Source organism: Chaetodon trifascialis, chromosome 22 (genome assembly GCF_039877785.1).
Source record: "Chaetodon trifascialis isolate fChaTrf1 chromosome 22, fChaTrf1.hap1, whole genome shotgun sequence".
Taxonomy (NCBI): Eukaryota; Metazoa; Chordata; class Actinopteri; order Chaetodontiformes; family Chaetodontidae; genus Chaetodon; species Chaetodon trifascialis.
In genome coordinates this window covers 10,032,285-10,050,476 of record NC_092077.1, presented here as the reverse complement: position 1 = coordinate 10,050,476, position 18,192 = coordinate 10,032,285, and the positions used below count along the sequence as shown (strand labels likewise).

At 44.1% G+C, this 18,192-nt stretch overlaps 1 protein-coding gene across 1 annotated transcript; it reads left to right on the top strand.

Moving 5' to 3' along the window:
* The first annotated feature begins 2,874 nt into the window (after positions 1 to 2,874).
* On the top strand, positions 2,875 to 13,807 carry tmem168a (transmembrane protein 168a). The gene is made up of 6 exons (XM_070992013.1): positions 2,875 to 3,084; positions 3,453 to 4,413; positions 4,631 to 4,906; positions 6,935 to 7,077; positions 9,727 to 10,004; positions 12,142 to 13,807. Exons 2-6 carry the CDS (start codon positions 3,580 to 3,582, stop codon positions 12,690 to 12,692), a joined length of 2,082 nt encoding a protein of 693 aa, XP_070848114.1. The 5' UTR covers positions 2,875 to 3,084; positions 3,453 to 3,579; the 3' UTR covers positions 12,693 to 13,807.
* The last annotated feature ends 4,385 nt before the right edge of the window (positions 13,808 to 18,192 follow it).

The following is an 18,192-nucleotide window of genomic DNA, read 5'->3' as shown; positions in this document are numbered from 1 at the left end:
CCAGACCTACGCACGCATCACAGTTTTGGGAAATTATTTGATCACTGGATTCTTTAATTATGCATAAATGCAACGATGAGGGACTAATTAAATAAATGTGGTGACTTCTTCAGTGTATTACTTATCTTGTTCTTTCTGCAGAAATAAATGGATGTTGGAAGGCATTAACAGAAGCTCTAATGGCCTCTTGGTCATCATCAACAGAGAGCTTCATTTACAAGTCGCTGCCTTATCTTCATGAGGAAAGCTTCTCCTTGTGGGAAGTTATCCCCTGCTCTATATCTCAGTGGACGAGCATATACACACATACTCCAGACCTTTTCTTTTGTGAATAAAGTGGCAACTGCTGGCGCATTTTCACAGTTCAATAGATGTTTTTGTAGTCTTGGGACCAAAGGGACTACATTTCCAGGTTACCAACAGGCACAGTACTGTAATATTGCATCATTTATAAAAGGGATTGGATTAGGATCAATCCACCAGTTCCACTCTTATTCTCTTTAAAAGCATTAGTGGCATACAAACTTCTATAGCTGCACAAAAAAGCCTTTCTAAAGAGGAAAGTGGTCTTGTTGTGCAGGAGGCTGCGCTGTTTAAAAGCACACATTTTTAACCATTTTCTCCTCACGGTAATGTGAACTGACAGAAGCTGGTGTCACTGAGTTGGTTGAAACATTAATATCAAAGCCGTGCAGAAGGCTTTCATACATAAATGCCTTTCTTAACTGGGGTTTGACATAAAAACAGCACTGCCCCATCTGAGTTGTACTACAGTATAATTTTTATTTCAGTATTTGCCTCCCCTGTCCATCTCTGTGCAATAAACAGGCAAAAGAGCTTTACTCTTTAGGTAGTGAGCATTATTCAGTGAAGATCCTCCATTTAAAAATTCATTTCTCTGGTCAATTAAAATTTAAAGATAGTTGCTTAGGACAAATGTATCATTGTACATTTCAGTGTTTAGGTCGTACTCGCCGTCATAAACACTGCATGAAATGAGGGCTGTATATGTAAGCAGTCGAGGGGGCTAAGCGCTGTGTGCTCCCAGTTGTGCCTTATGTCACCATCTGATCAAAGCAGCACGCTCTCTCTGTCTCCCTCACAAACACACACACATTCACACACTAAGGGGCAAAAAAAAAAACAACCATAAAAAAAAATGCACACACATGCTGCATTGGATTGCTTTGGTATACCCTCAGGGTATTGAGTAATCCTGCTTCTTGATGTTCCCCTGATCGTTACATTTATCACATTGCATCAGTAGAAAATCCTAAATAAACCTTTTAACAGGCTTCTCCTCAGTAATGCAGTAAATAGGCTTCTTATCCTAGAGGCCAATGGGTTTATCTTGGTCTACAAAGCCCATGATACAGACTTTTGTGTAGCAAGTTGCAGAATTGGAGCAAGTAAAAGGTTTTTCAGCAGTATAAATAGGGAGAAATTTACAACAGTCACAAAAAGGAATTTTACTATTGTGGATATTTTCGAGCCATTTTCATCCTGATGTAAGGATTTTTTTTTTTTATAGTGGTGTGTTTTAAAGCTTCATCCACAAAAACACATTTCAGGAAGTACAACCACAAACGCAGTGCAAACAAACTGAAGCTCCTCATGCAATCATGCAGTCATGCATGACTTATTATTGTACATTTCTGAGATGTTGAGTCATGAATATTGCATTGCCTTCATAAATTCATGTGGTTTCATTCATCAAAAACAATCAGAATCATAATTAAAAAAAGAAGAACTTTTGCAATATATATTTTGCAATCTGTCCAAATCTTGAGGGTCTCTGACATAAACATTAATTATTTCTACTGCTGTGGTAGAAAAGGCACAGGTGTAATTAATAACACTGATTATTGTTGCGTTTCATTCCACCCACTGGCTCACTGAGAGTCTTCAGTATAGAGAAGAGCCCTCGTTATTGTTAGTCAACATTTGCTAAATTGAATTTGGGCCATCCCCTGCAGAATTGTAGATGTACTCCGTTTTATAATACGGCCTGACGTTTGTAAAAAATTTTGAATCCCATTTAAAATTTTTCCTTGCAGTTACAGCACCATTATTTGACTATAAATACTCTCTAATATGGTTCTATAATACTTTTGGTGTTGATTTAGGGTTTTCAATCTCACTAACTACTATGAAACAGACTTTCTTTAAGTTCTGTCATCTCAGTGTGACCTCTCATTAGCTGTTGAAAGCCCTGGGAACAGCTCTAACCCGAACCCACTAAACAGTAATTACAAATAGAGGCATGAAATGCACATTATTTTTCAAACATCTAAAACTGAATAGTTTTGTTTAGGAAGTTCAGACAGCCTATAAAGAGATGATAAATGCTACCTGACACAGTGACAGAAGATTGATTTTTTTTATTTTTTATTTTATGTATTTATTTATTTTTTTGTCTGTTTAAAAAAACAATAATGCTCGGACTTGTAATTGCTATATTATTGAACTTTTTTTTTTTTAACAAATGCAAATTAAAAAATGTACTAAATGTACTAAATCGTACTGTATTAAAAATAGGCCTACAGTGTTGTGAAATATATCAATAAGCTCTTCTGATAATTGTATTTTATTTCTTTATATATTCCATTTATTATTTTTTTGTCCATGTTGCTTGATCACGTTCCATACAGCATCTGTTTCCTTCACACGTGGACTCTTGCAATCAACAAAAAGCATGATGTCAACAAAGCCAGCAAAACAAAAAAAGACATTTAATTACTCGCCACATTTTGGAACAAGCTTTGCGTTTCTACTGTTTTGATCACGTTACCTTTCGGTGAACCGTTGTTATTTTCTATCATTTTTGTCCCTGAAAAGCGACCCCTTTGTGTTTTGACGCTTGCTAGCCGCCGTACTTTGGAATCCGGAAGCAGAGCCGCTGTCACCCAAACAAACAACATGCAAGCATCATTTTAACGCTAAAGACGTCACCTGCTATTAATTTTCACTGCACTCACATCGACGTTTGTGGAGGGGCTGCTCCTTGTTCTGCTGACAGCTGAAGAGACAGCGACGTCAACCAGCGAATGAGCTAACCGGAAACGTAAAGTCAGAAGCGGCTATGTAAGTTAGCAAACTTCCCGGCTGCACTGCCACATCGTCACAAAATGACATCAGGGCGGCAGCTAAGTTGACAAGCTTTTGACACGTTTATATCGGCTGTTTAGCTGCGTACCACTGAGTGTTAACCACATTATTATAATTTCATCTGGTAAATCGTACTAGAGCTTATTATTAGCCACTGTATCCTCCTGTTAAACCATTTTATGTGGTAAGGAAAGTAAACATGGCAATAAAACTTTTGGTAGAACAAAAAGGAAGTTCACATTTGCAGTAACAGATGACTGCTTAGTGTTTCTAACTCCTCTGAACATGAGTAACTGAACTATACTTGTTAGCTTGAGTAACACTGCTCTTTGAATTGTTCACAGGGGTTGATTTTGGAGGATGCCATCAAGAGGCCTCAATTTGCATCCCGTCTGTGCACATCAAAAGAAGGTGACCGGGGGAAACTGACTGACTTCCACTGCGTTTGGACAGGTTGATCCCAAGCCAGCCATGGCTCGGGGGGAAGAGGAGGAGGGGCTGACAGTGGACGGAGCCAAGGAGGTGGACATGTTTACATCAGTGCGTTGCCTGGGTTACCTGTCCAGCCTGAACCTCCTCGTGGCGGTATGCGTCGGCATGTACGTACGCTGGGAGGTGACGAGCGAACCAATGATTCTGGTCATCTTCATCCTGGGCCTCTTTGTCCTGGGGATAGCCAGCATCCTCCATTACTACTTCGCCATGGAGAAAGCCAGTCTCAGCTTGTTTCACTTGTGGTTTGGCTTCTTGCTCGGCCTTCTGTGCTTCCTCAACAGTCCCGCCTTGGACTCCAATGTCAAAGAACTGGTTGCCAACTATCTCCTCTTAGCCAGTGTGATCATGAAAACAGTGTGGGCTGTGACTGAGCGAATATGCAGCTCCATCCGTTACAAACCCACCTTGCTAACATCAGCTGAGCTGCTGGAGCTCTTGGGATTTGGCATTGCCAGCACCGCCATGCTTTTTCACAAGTCAGTGGCCATAATAGGCTTGGTGGTGGCCCTGGGGGCTCTCATTGTGGACCTGAGGATGAAATCCCTCCTGGCTTTGCCCAACCTGGCCAGTTTTGCCTTGGTTACCTCTCTCGTGTTTTTCCAGGCCTTGGACATTACAGCCAACCCTTACGCCTTAGGCTGCTACCTGGGCAGGCAGCTGTGTGAGCCAGTGTTGGATGTGTACTTCAGTGGGCTGGGGTCCAGCGAGCGCTGGACACCCGTGCTCTCCATGGGGAAGGTGTGGAGGAGGCTGTCCCTGCTGCCTCTGAGTCTGACCGAGCTGGCCTTCTTTGTCCTGGCTGCCTTAAAGGTACACTCAGCATTTTGCAAAAATTGTGTTGTCAGAAAATTGACATTTCCATTATGTGAGTCTTCAGGGCTTCTGCGTGGCTTTAAAACTCAATCATTTGCAACCCTGATGAAGCAGTTTTGGTGGGTTTTTTTGGAATGATGACACAGCATTTTGCATCGCTTTGTTACATAACTTAAGGCTGTGTTTAATGACACTTTTCTCTTGCCTTGCGTAGCTTGGTCGCTTGGAGCTGTGGTATCTGGTGATCCCCGGCTTCTGCCTGTTTGGCCTTTTCTGGTCCATCTGCCACATAATTCTGCTGATCACAATATGGGGCTTCCACACCAAGTTGAACGAGTGTCAGAAGGCTTGGCGGGCCCAGCGATCCAGTAGCCGGAGTCTCGACCAAGTCATGGCCTCCAGGGGCATCCGACACTTCTGCCTCATTTCAGAACGTCTGGTGTTCTTCAGTATGCTGTCAACGGTCATACTGGGAGCTGTGTCCTGGCAGGTAGGACACACAGGACAGATTACTACTGCTTAAGTCACATTAGAAACACTGCCATCATCAGAAATTATTATAACCAAGTTTGCAAAACATCTAAAGATTATATTGCTGAGAAACCTCTTGGGTGCATTGAGCAGAGTCTGAAGACCTTCAGAGAAAACTTCATCGATCATGGCAGTGATCCTGCTCTGTTTCTTCCTCTTGCAGCTACAACACTTTCAGGACAGCGCCTCTATAAACATCATACACACTCATGTTACAAACACTGGCGAGAGATGCTGGTGGCGGTGTGTCGTTAGTAGTCGCTCCCCAAGCTGAGGCGCTTCTGCTCTCATGCGGAACCAATTTAATTAGCACTTTAATATCCCTATCTCCTTGCATAAAGAGCAGCAATAACTTATTTAGCCTTATTAGACGTTTACCCCGTAAGAGTCTCATGGGCCTGAGTCCTAATTTGAGATCCGCACATTGTTGATGTCAGTTGCAAATTTGCCTGTGAAAGTGGGAGCTGTCTGCACTCGCATATGAGGAAGTTAGCGTTAAGCTCTTCTTGTGTGTGCGCGCGCGCACGTGTGTGTGTTTTACAGCTTTTTATTTGCTTGTGCTGTTAAAATACAGTAATATATGGTCAGCCACTTAAATCCACATGCCTCTTGCACACACACGCGCGCGTGCACACACACACACACACAATAACATCAACGCTGGTACAACTTAATGCAGTCTCAGCAATAAATACAGCCTTTGTTGAAACGAGGAATATTCTGAGAGGTGTTGATTCAACTCTATGCAAATGTTTAAGGCCACAGTTTGCGGCGTTACATTGGATTCACTGCTTTCCATTGAATTTACGTAGAAGAAAAAGAGTGAAATAAATAAATAAAGCCAAATAAATTTGCCTTTTCGAAGACATTATTATCCATCTTGTATGCGTTGTATCTTCCTTTCAAACGCCTGCCTGGAAATGTGTTTGGAAGTGTGGATTGACGGAAAAGCAAAATCATGCCTTTGTGCAACTGTATAGAAATGACTTCCCTAATCGGAAGTCAGCTTATGAATGCAGTGCTGTTAAGCGCAGAGCTGCTCATGCACACACACCCCCCTGCTCTCAGAGTTTGGGGTTGACTGCTGCAAATCAGTTATCAATCTGGGAGAGCATGATATTATAAAGTCCTTCTTTATGCTGTATTGTGCTTCCTTTGCTTTTGATGCCACATATTGGCCCTGCAGAACGTAGTATTGTACAGTTAAGGAATATGCAACTTCATAAAAGTTCAGTGAACAAGTGGAACACATTTTTCAACTCCGGCGTACCCGAGGCAGTTCAATATATTCTGCAAACTCAAGTGTGGCTCCACTTAAGCATGCAGGTATTGATTTGCATTCTCAGATACATCGCCGTACTATGAAATCAAAGTGGCTTTTTGAGGATGCTAAATAGCACTGCATTATACCATCGCAGCGACTCAAGGAATTGATTGCACTTAAAGCCAAACAGTGGTCTATAGCACAAGATCTGCTTTCTGTCACTACATGGTGTTATGTATCAGCGTGGGAATATTTAGGGGATGTGCAATTTTTTGCATGGCCAGTTGACCTTTAAACATTAAAAATCTAGAGAATCTTCAAATTCAGAATAAGCATGTATTTATAAAAATGAGGTCAAACATTACATATGTTGTCTTTGTATCATTTTCAATCGCGTATATTATTATTAGCAAGTTATCACATTGTGTTTGTTTTATTCAGCGTCCCAACTTTTTCCTGCACAGACTCGAGCCAGAGTACGAGCCCGTAGTAAATACTCTGTTTAGAGTGGATCCTTGTAATGTATGTTTAGTCTGCTGTCATACACTGCTTTGTGTCTTCATTTAGTTTGGTCTTGTCATGTTTTGTCCTGCGATAATAACACTGTGTCAGTCCCGTACTGTATAACTGTCTTGCAAAGTGTCACCATCAATTAAGCGGGTCTGAGTGCTTCGGTCCAGGCTGGAAGTGGTGAGTAAAAGTGATTCTTTTGCTCTTCTGCAGCCGTCCAACGGTCTCTTTCTCAGCGCTCTGCTGGTGGTGCTGCCTTTGGAGTCTCTGGCCCACGGCTTATTCCACGAGCTGGGCAGCTGCCTGGGGGGAACCTGTGTCGGCTATGCCCTGGTCATACCTACTGCTTACTGCAGGTACTGAAAGGAGGAATATAAAGATGCACACAGACGAACTTTCACTAGGATTCGCTCAGTTGTGTGTTGTGGCGGCTGGGATGCAGGAAAAGAGTACAGAGCACTGACGACTGAAGCACAGCGCCATGATAAGAGTGCGTTGGATGTATAATGCAGTGAGACGAGTGCGGCGTGCGAGCGTGACGGTGATTTGAGATGGGCTGAGGTTTTTTTGTTGTTGTTGTTTTTGAGTGCATGCCAGAATTTCTCAAACTTAAAGTAACTTACATGAATTGCTTGTTTTGTCTGAATCCAAAGATGTGAAATTTATAATGAAACTTTTTTTTTTTCAATTAATAATCAACAATGTAGGAAGTAAATTTTAAAAAGACGGCAGTAGTGAAATAATGCCTGTCACATGTCATGTCACAATTTCATAAAGGTGCTGTCCTCAACCCCAAAATGTACATTTAATATTACCTAAGACAAAGAAAAGATCAATCATCACAAATAGCAAGTTGCAACCAGAGAAAATTTGGCATATTTGCTTGAAAAAAATGACTTCAACGATGAATCGATTGCAGATTCACTTTTCCATCAATCAGCTAATCAATGAATCTGTTCTTGTTTCAGCCCTACTCTCAATTGATTAAATCAGCTCGGTCGTTTTCTCAAGTGTTTCATACTCGTCTTCGGTCTCTGTACTTCTACCTCCTGTAGTTGCAGCTGTTTACTTGCCAGTCAAGCATGACTCTGTTTGACAGTCTGCATACTCGACGAATCATAACCTACGCCGAGGCAAAACACACCACATTCACACACACAAACACACACTGGACTGACTTTGCCCCACGTCGGAGCCTTTCTTGGCATCACAGGCGCTGGTAAATACGATCGCTCATTCCAACTCCCTCCTCAGTTAACACAAAAACCAACTGGATAAATAGGCCAATAACTATGCATAAACATGCCGCTAATGTTTGGGCCCTTAAGGGATCATTCCTGTGCTCCCTCCGTAGCATACTAAGTCGTTCAGCTGGAGCAGTTAGCCATTAGCGGCCGCTGCCTCTCGCAGTGCCCTCTCAGTCGGCGAAATAGCCCAGATAGTTTTGATGATGCCGACGCGTCTCCTTCAAAACAGCTGAAGCTAGCCATCGGTTATTCATTCGCGTTTTCATATTCAAGAGTCTACTGGAGGTGTTGAAATCTGGCCTCTGGAGGCTTTTGGCTGGTATACATATTTCTGACCACTCTCTGTATATTGAGCTGAGAGTTTTCTAGCATTCAGAAGGGATGCCAGGCGCTGGTGTTTAACTCTCCAGGTGATTTCGGATGCAGGTCCACGTCCTGCTGGAGCTGTGGGCGCTCTGTATGCGAGGCTACATGTGCAGGGTCCGTAGGGAGGACTGAGAGCATGATGAGAATGCAGCAGTGTACAATCGGCTGTTTGATGGCTGCAGATCATGTTTTCGCAATGACAAGAGCCCCACAGGGAGATTAGAGAGATAGGGGTGAGAAGGGGAGGCGCGCAGGGTAAAACGAGGAGGGTGAGACGATGGAAAGAAAACACAAGGAGAGGACTGAGGTTGTAAACCGTGAGGGAGGGCAGCGGTAAAAGCGAAAAAAAAGGGAGGGACGGGTGGAGTTCTGAGAGAGCTGTGGAGAAAAGGACAGGATTTTTTTTTAAGGATGAAAGGGAGAGTCTAACAGGGGAAGATGCGGTCTGAATCCCAAACTACAAGACTTGACTCCTGCGGGCGCCGCGAGATCTGAAAAGATCAGACGAGTTCAGGTGAACGGCGCGTTTGTGAAGCCATGAAAAGGTCACAGCATGTCACTTTCCGACCGAGCGTAGTTTGCATATGTTTCATATATTTGTAGTCTTTCCTTGAAAATATTGAAGAAGATTGCAGGATTCTCAAAAAGCACAGAGAAGGAGGGAACACAAAGATAAACTTTCTCCTGTTCTTGCCAAGGTGAGGTTGAAGGTGATCGCAGGGTATAATATAATGGCAGAGTGATACAGATGTCTAGAAGAGTGAAGTATGACTTTGCCGTCCGCTTGGCCATGAATTACATCAAGTCCAGAGATGGATAGAAAATATATGACTTCGCTGAATAGCTGCTAGCCTTGACTTTGTGTGTGTGTGTGTGTGTGTGTGTGGCCCCTTTGTGTTATCACCCACTTGTTATCATCAGGCAGAGCTTTGTGCCACATGCATCCACACGCTTTTCTAAAATCACTTTGCTCTCAGCTATCTTTAACCTCAATTCTTACTCTCATTTCTTGTCACCCTGCTCGATTCTCCTCTCTGTACCCCCTCTTTCCTTGCCATTTTTTTTTTAACTTTCCTTTCATTCTCGACTCCCTTTACATCCCCGAGGCTAATGTCATTTCCTTCAGCAGTGATCCACCTCTCCTGCTACTTCCATATCCTTTCCCCCCATCTCCTCTCATCCTCTGCTCTCTGTCTTCCCTCCCCCCGGTGCTGCAGACAGCTACTCCACCCTGCTATGTGTCAAACTATCAACTTCTCACTCACTCATCTCTCGTTTGCTTGCGCCCCGTCTCTCTCTTCCGCCCCTGCTCTTCACGAGCCACCTCACCCAAGTCTCCCGATGAAAGAGAAGTTTTCCTCACGTCCTCTCCTCTCTCTCTTTTCTGCCCAGCACTGACGGCCAGCCCACTCTCCTGCCACCTGAGCAGGTGCAGCAGTTGAACCTGCGCTCTACAGGCATGCTGAACAATGTGCAGCGCCTCTTCTCCCACCACATGATCCAGACGTTTGGCTGCGACTACTCCACCAGTGGCGTTACGCTGGAGGCCTTGCAGACGAAGCTGCGCAACTTTCTCGAGCTACGTACAGACGACGGGCCCCGTCACGACACATATCTGATTTTCTACAGTGGGCACACGCACAAAGGCACCGGCGCTTGGGCTCTGGCTGGTGAGAACCCCTGACATTTTTCTCTTCTTTAACCTTCTTGGAACATTAGCAGTCATCCCCGTTAAATCCCCTCTCATGCATTTCATTTCTGTGGATGTATGAGGGATGCAATCATGAAATGTAGCTGAAATAAGCATGAAAATGATGAGTCTGACCCTTTTCATTCAACTGCAAGACAGGCAGTTTTATGTATATAGCACGTTTCATTAGAGTTAACCGCAATGTGCTGTGCATTAAAGCGCAGTAACGTGAAATTATGATGAATAAAATACACTGACAATCAACCACCAGACCCTGATAAACCATTCTACAGCTAAAATATATTTCAACCAACAGTAGACTTGGCTTATTTTTACAGTGATTGCAAACCAGAGGGCTGTTCCCCAGGGGGTGCTTTTTGCAGTTGCCAGGGAGTGTGCGGAAAGATAGGAACTCTTATATGAACCCGAGGCAGTAACAAAAATAATTGCAAGCATGGCCACTCTCAGCTTCCGCAGCACTGACAGTTCAATTGAAGGGAGGCGGACAAAAAAAAAAATCCATTTGCTGTGTGTTAAATAAAATCCAGTTTGAAATCGGTTGAAATGGACACATTTGGAACATGATGGGTGGCGTTGATGAGGGAGTGCTTGAGTTCACCTGACGGGGCTGTGGAGGCGCATGAAAGATGAAAAAGGTTGAGCGCCACTCTATTATGATACGATAACAGCGACATTTGGTGCACGTGTCTGAGAAACACTGCTTTATTAATAAGTGTTAAGATGTATTATTGAGCATTACATGTTCCAAGTATCTTACTTGACTACAGAAAGTGAGCACAGTTATTTTAACTTTGCTCTTCTTCTTGATCTTTGCTGTTGCCTCTGCAGCAGGTTTATCTATGAAAGCCTTCCTATGGGATGCTGACAGTCATCATGTTGCATCTCTTTAAAGTTTGTCGTAGTTATCGCAGTTGAATACAACAACATACAACCTGAACACAAAGTATTGCAGAGCTGTTGTGTTGGATGGCGTTCCGTAGATGTTCTCCCTGCAAACTGGATTTGCATTACGCTCTGATGTCCATTCTTTTCAATTTCCACTCATCTCGGTCAATCAGAGCCCGATTTGCGCGGATCAGACGAGCGAGCCGAAGGAGTTAAAATAGCTGTGAAGGGCGCGGCGCCGGAGCCTGTCTGCGACACGAGCGCTCCCTCAGCAGGTTAACGCCGTGTCAGCTGCGGCTCTCCTGTTCAGAGATTACTTGACACATTATCTCTGTGTGCTGCTGCAAACAAGAAAAAATCCCAGTGAAAAGATAATCACTACCCCCGTGTCACCGCCCTGAAGAGACGTTTACAGTCGCTGTTCAGTGGATAATTGTACGCACTTTGGAAGAAAAAAGCGTGCTCGTCGCTGATTTCAAGTCATATTTTCACTCTGATTCCTCCAGTTATAAAGACTGTTTGTGGCAGTGTTGTCCAGTCCTAAATTATATTGTCATTACTCTGTTGATCACTGAGGATACATGCAAATTGCTTTAGTAATGCAACAGCAGTTTCCCTAAAGCGGCCTGTTGTAGATTTTCAGGCGTGTGGAAGGAGCCCAATTTCCAATCCAAATATAAATCACTCGCTCTGCGGCCAGCAGTAGGAGTCATTTTTCTCCTCGGCTCTTATTTACTTTGTACTTTCCTACAATAAATGCTGATTTTGAAGTAACGGAAATAATTCGGTACGTCTGTCGGCCACAGCTCTGATCTTCTGATCCGCCATCTGGAAAACGGCATCTCTGTGCAATTTCTGTGGTTGTGATGACAGCAGTTAGACAGCCAGACAGTCCCGCAAGTGCCAGTTGACAGGTCTGATCCCCGAAAAGCCACTGTGTCCATCAGCGGCCATGTGTCTTGTTGAAATGTCCTTGAGCGCGACACTGAACATGGAGCAGCTAGCAGCCACTGTGTATGTCTGTGAGTGAGTTGGTGAAGAGGGTTAGCGCTAAACATAGAAATGCAAATGAACCGACGACATGCCAAAACAGGAATTTATCATACTTCTTCCTCTTCCCCTCTCTCACTTTCCTCAAACTCTTCCTCCTTCCTCACTCCTCTTTTCCTGTTCTTCTTTCCCTCACCCGCTTCTCCATCCCACTGCCGCAGGAGGTGAGAGCCTCCACCTGGCCCAGTTGCTGGAGCTGTGGAAGGAGAAGAACGCCGGCCACTGCTCCCGTCTCATCCTCGTCCTGGATACTGAAAACTCCCTCCCTTGGGTGAAGGAGGTGCGCAGGATGGAGGGCGTCTACGTAGCGGTGCAGGGGGCCGAGCTGTCCGCCATCGGTGTGGACCCGGAGGCCGGAGACATCCCCTTCCTCGGGGACTTCACCTCCGAATGGGTGGAGTTCAACTGCAACCCAGACAGCGACACCCAATGGTCAGAAAGGGGAAGGACTGTGACCGCCGTCTACGGCGTGTCCAAACGCTGGAGCGACTACACGCTACACCTGCCTACTGGAAGCGATGTGGCCAAGCACTGGAAGACCCACTTTCCAAAGGTTACCTATCCCATGGTGCACCTCTCCAACTGGTGCTGCGGCCTCAACCTTTTCTGGTTATGCAGCATGTGTCTGCGCTGCTTCCGGAGGTGTAAGCTAGCTTGGTTCCCCCCGGCTGTACTGGACACTGGGCAGGGCATTAAACTGGTGCACTCTTAGAAATGAGGGAAGCTGATTTGTTGATTTTGACTCTGGCAGATTATGTTTTAACAGCTGGGTATAAAGTGTCTATAGAAAGGAAGTAAAAATACGCCTACGTCTATAATACAATGCTACCGAGAAGAAGGGGTGAAAGGCCAAATAGAATAAACTCTTGCATGCTTTTTATGGCGATCTCAAAACAATGAGATGTCCCAATTACAGCAGATAAAACCATATCAAGTACATAACTATGTTTACTTTAAGAAGTGGGGAAAAAAAGACCAAATTGTGTATTTCTTTATGTTTTTATATTCTGGGACTGTGTGTTTTTTAATACTATTTTTCCATTGCTGCATAATTATTTCTTTTAAAAGATCTTTTTCTTTCCAACATACATTTTTTTTCAGCATATTGCCTTAAAGTGCCTTGAAAAATGGATTTGGGGGTCACCTTTGATATGGATTTAACTGTGTGTATGTACATATACCCTTGCCTTGCCTCTTATTTATATCCAGAGGATTTAGCTCGCACTCTTAACTTAAACTGTGTGAGCAGGGATGTCTTCCTCAAACCTTTAAGCAGCACTGACAAAGTTGTCGTGGGACTGAACTCGGTGACCCTCAGCTACAAGGCAGTCCAACCAAGATGTCGCTGTTGCTGTAGCATCGTTTCCTCATCACTTTCGAGCAGTTCACCTACTTGTTTATTCCCGACTTGAACAGAGGAAGATGCGTCAGCTGTGAGACGGTATATCATCGCTCGACACTTGGCCTGCATTGTGCCTCATTCTGTTTATTTACATTAACGCAAGCAGAAGAAGTCATTTGCGCTGCACAAACACAGCAGGATTCAAGCTGTTGTCCCCGGCATGCTGTGAAACACTGATTTTTCATGCAAATCGACTAATCAAAAAGATGCTTTTTATGGTGCACTGACCTCATGTTGACCATCCTTTTATTTCGTGTTGCATCTCTTTCCCACACGTCCCTGAACTCTGGAGCGGATTGCTGCCTTAAAGTTTTTGTTTCACTCTGATGTTTCCGATTGGTCAAGGGGTGCTTTCCACATGTAATTCTCCATGGGCTTCACTTGAGTCATGCCGGAAAATGTCAGAATTAAATTAATAATAAACCAAATTGCTGTCTGTTGTAGTTTTGTGACAATATGAACACATAGGAGTGTGATAAAATGGAAGTGGCCAGGCTCGTTTATCATGGCCGGCTATACAGACGCTGAACAAATAGGAACTCTGCTCTGTGGAAAGGCTGGAATTGCCTGGCAAATATTAGGATTGTGAGCCGGAGAAAAAAAATTATAGAGGGTGTAAAGGGAAAATGAAACAATACATGACACAGTATCTCTGAGGGATTTGCTCGCTGAGCTTTCACCTCAGTTCGTCGCAGTGCCTGGCTGGACATGTGTCCAAGGCGCTGCTGGGTATTTCACTGGCCTCTGAAAGCTGGGCTGGGGCCCGGCTCGTGCCTGAAGGGCGCTATTAGGCACAGAGCAAGGTTTGGGGAGACCTTGGAAAGATGAAAGCTGACATTAGAAGCAACATTTCACATCAGCTTTCATCCGTAACACACAACGGGCATAGAAGAGGGAAAAATGGCATGAACCAGAGCAACCTTTCACCACTCTTAACTTGCTGTGCTTAGGTGCTGTAAATATCAAACCATTATGCAAGCATGAGCAATAAGCTAAGTATTCACAGTGCAATTAGTGAAAAAGAGACAAGTACAAATGCTGTCTTGCGTGGGCGTTCTTTTCATCGCTGTAGCCTGCGAGCTGTGGTTATAGCTAAAGTCAGGGACTCATGTATATGGCGGGAATCATTTATGAGAATATTAGATTACGGCCCGGATTCATCTCCTAAACTGGATTAGGTAATAAAAGAGCCAGCCGCCTCTGAGGCCCATGTGGATGTGCTGAGTCAGAGCCCGCCGCACACACTCGCAAACCCGCTCGCACATCGACACAGATCCATGTGTAGACACGACGGCACACACCAATTCTCTCCCCGCCTGTCTGTGCTCCTGGTTCTCCGCAGCTGAGTCTCTCGTCTGTTGGTAATTACAGCCTGTCATGGGGCGTTACCTTCTAATACAGGCAAAGTGATGTGCCTGACGCTTGCCTGCAATTTATTTGGGGAAATAAATGTGCTTTTAAAGCGCAAGTTCAATCTCGGGACAGCGACTGGAGCAGCGAACACATCAGCTGTTCCTCCATTATTGTTTATTCAAATCAGTCTGAAGGCACAGTGGGAGGCAGCATGGTTTAACTGCTTTAAACCATGTTTTGAGCAAGTTGTTTAGTATTTAACCATTTCTTCTGTTCATTATTAACTTAAAGAATGTTTGAGCTCTGCAGGGAAGACTTGGTTTGATGAGTAATAATTGACTTTGAAGGATTTTTAAAGCTAAAAGGAGCTCAGTTTGTTGCCTTTTTTTTCATCCCAGGCACCCTCTATCACTTCCGCACCTCGGTGACAACCAGCAGGCATTCATTTTAAGCTAAATGTACTAGAACCAGATATATACATAAACGCTGAACGTCCTCTTTTCTCTTCCTCTCCTGGAACAGAAGGAGTAATGGGATGAGAGATTACAGATTCAGCAGCATCGCCGTTCCAACTTTTTGTGCCCTGCTTTTCAGGAGGCCTGCTCGCTGCGGCTCGCAGTGTGTCCGACATTGAAATGTCAAAGCCATTATCTCAAATTACAAGGGCTGAGGATGCATTTAGTGGCCGTTTAACCGTGCAGCGCTCCCTACTATGCAGACAATCATTTGGAAGAGGCTGCCAAAATCTGCCTGTTTTCAGGCTTTTCTTTCATCATGGCACTTTCTCTTAAACCCATATGGTCATTTAATATCAGATAGTATGCATCAGACACTACATTACTTGGCCGGACCCTGCACATGATTAACTTCCTGCCAGGATGATGGAAGAGAAAATGTGGTCATTTTGGACCGCTATCTGCCTTCTGGGGAGAAAAATGTTTGTGGGTGGTTCAAGGAATAGTAACTAAGACATTAGAGATTTTGGGAGAGTCAGAGAATTGATATCACCTTCATGCATGGATGGTAATTATGTAGCTGGAGCTTAGTTGTAACTATAACTTAGCTTAAAGACTGAAAACCATTAAGACTCCAGGAAGTTACTGGCCTGGGCCAAGAAACAGCCCTGCACATACCCCCCTGTCACTTTAACACAAATGATTAATTGTTTCTAAGTAGTGCTAAGCTAAGCTAACCAGCAGCCAGCTACAGCACATATTTACCATACAGACACGAGGGTCGTATCAATGTTCTCATCCAATTCTTGGCGGGAAAGCAAATAATTATATTTCGAAGACCTGCTTTAACTAGAAGCCAAAAGTTTTGATCCTCTTAGCGTTCACTGCCAAGATAAGAATATCAGCGAGAATGTATAGATTTTCAAACTCAAGGCAGAGATGTGAAGAGATTATTCATGCTACAAGGACTGGAGTTACTCTGGGCAAGGATTTAGAAGCTGGTGCAGGGGGGTGGGGGTGGGGGGGGGTGAAACACACAGTAGCCACAGTTATTACACATCGGCTTTCTTGTAAAGTGAAGGTCAAGATTATGGCAGGATAAAGGAAGCAAGTATTATGTGGGCAGGCATGTGGGCTGTCTTGTCTTATTGTATTCTTGGCCCCATTAACACATGAAAATCTCTTCACTGTCTTATCTAAATTTAAAAAAACATGCTGAACGGATGTCAGTGGAGGAGTGAATGGGACCTCTTCCAGGTGTGTCATCAGTATGGATTGTTGATTTTGATCTCATCCTTAATCAGACGTAGCTGCTCTGGATATTGGCCCTTAAGCAGCCAAATATATTTAGTATGAGCCAGATGATGCCGATACACTTGACTCAATTAAATGCGTAAATGGGAGGCTAACAAGACTGTCTGCGCTGTGGGATTGGAGGTTTGGTAATTAGCTTTTTTTTGTCACAGTTGGGTTGAGATGGGACAGGACTAGGCCGAGTTAGGCTAGTGAAACAGATGAGTTTCCTATTCTGATCTCACAACTGGGAGCGCAGACATCTTCAAAGCAGGCTTCTCCCGCTCAAGGGAAATATCTTTTTATGTCACCTGGGTGTTGGATATGGATGGTTGAAATTTTGCAACACTGATAAGAGTTTTTTATATTTGGAGGTAAAGTCAAGAATCATCAAAGAAACATCACATTTCATTGTGCAAACAAGTCATGTAGGCTTGCTCTTCTGCTCTTTTGAAGACGAAAACCTCGGCGAGATGATTTTAAGAAAAAAGCTGCGAACAACGCCTCTCACCAAAGGTTTGATACTTTTGGAAATTTGCTTATTCAGTTTCTTGCCAAGAGTTAGACGAGAAGATCGATATCACTCTCATGTTTGTGCGATCTTTATGAAACTCTAGCCTGCACTGTCTTAGTGCTAGCTTAGCATAAAGACTTGAAACAAAAGGAGCAACTAGCCCGGCTCGTTCTGGGAAAGTTTTTTGTTTTTGTGTTTTTACCTTACAGACGTGAAGGTGGGATTAATCTTCTCCTGTCTGAAAAGAAAACAAATAAGTGTATTTCCCAGAATGCCTAACTATTCCTGTAACGCGTTTAATCTTTAGGTACCAGCATGTTTTGATCGATGCAGGTGGATCGAGGCAGAGTGGAGTTTACACTTTGCTTGAATGTCCTTATGAAACCCTTTATTGAGCAGAATTTGAAGTCAGACAGAGAGGTAGCCCAGCTCCCTGTGCTGTCTCTCTGCAGACTCCCATTCTGCCTTGAAATTCTCTCTCCAGCTAATGCAGTGCTGATGCATGACTCACCTAAGCCCGCTCCTCCGATCTTCAGTCTGTCTGGCTGCCGGTAAGTGGGTTATGGAGCCGCACCGGGGGTCTCTTCTCAACCATGACATAACAATGCACTCAGGCACTGACTGGAGACATACCTGTTTACTGCCTGTAACAAGCAGTCAGCTGGCTTTAAATGTGGCTCAGGCACAGAGATAGGTTGGCTTGAAGGGGGAGTAAGGGGTGGCTGCTTCTCAAGATGATAGATTTACAAGAGGTCTTTTGCTCTCCTGCATGTTTATCAGGGGTTGTGTTTACTTTTGCGCTCATAGGCAACTGTTTGTCTGCATGCGTGGGTGCGTGTGTGTGCACGCAGTATTTTGCACATTCAGTTTATATCATTTCAGCGCAAGAGATGTGACCTTTTCCCAGTGGCAGGGAAAATCCTAAAGGTGATCCGAGTGGAATTTGTATTTAATAAGGGAATCCTATTGTGAAAAGAGCCGCAGCCAAATCACTATCAAAATTCTGCACAGTTTTGGACAAGGATTCATTATTGGTGCACATATGCTTGTCCTTAACCTGCTGGTTCTGTGATTGTGTGCGGACTTGCACGTGAGAGCGTGCACAAATTTCTCTCTTTTTACTGTGTGTGTGTGTGTGTAGTGTCAGCAGAACCCAGGGGGTCTAGCAGGAGCTTGTTTGATTGCAGCCTCACAG

Bases quoted from the DNA above. Each gene is read 5' to 3' on its own strand.
- tmem168a (XM_070992013.1), top strand. From the start codon at position 3,580: ATGGCTCGGGGGGAAGAGGAGGAGGGGCTGACAGTGGACGGAGCCAAG. The intron at 7,078-9,726 runs GTACTGAAAGGA...TTTTCTGCCCAG, and splicing joins ATACCTACTGCTTACTGCAG to CACTGACGGCCAGCCCACTC. The intron at 10,005-12,141 runs GTGAGAACCCCT...CCACTGCCGCAG, and splicing joins CGGCGCTTGGGCTCTGGCTG to GAGGTGAGAGCCTCCACCTG.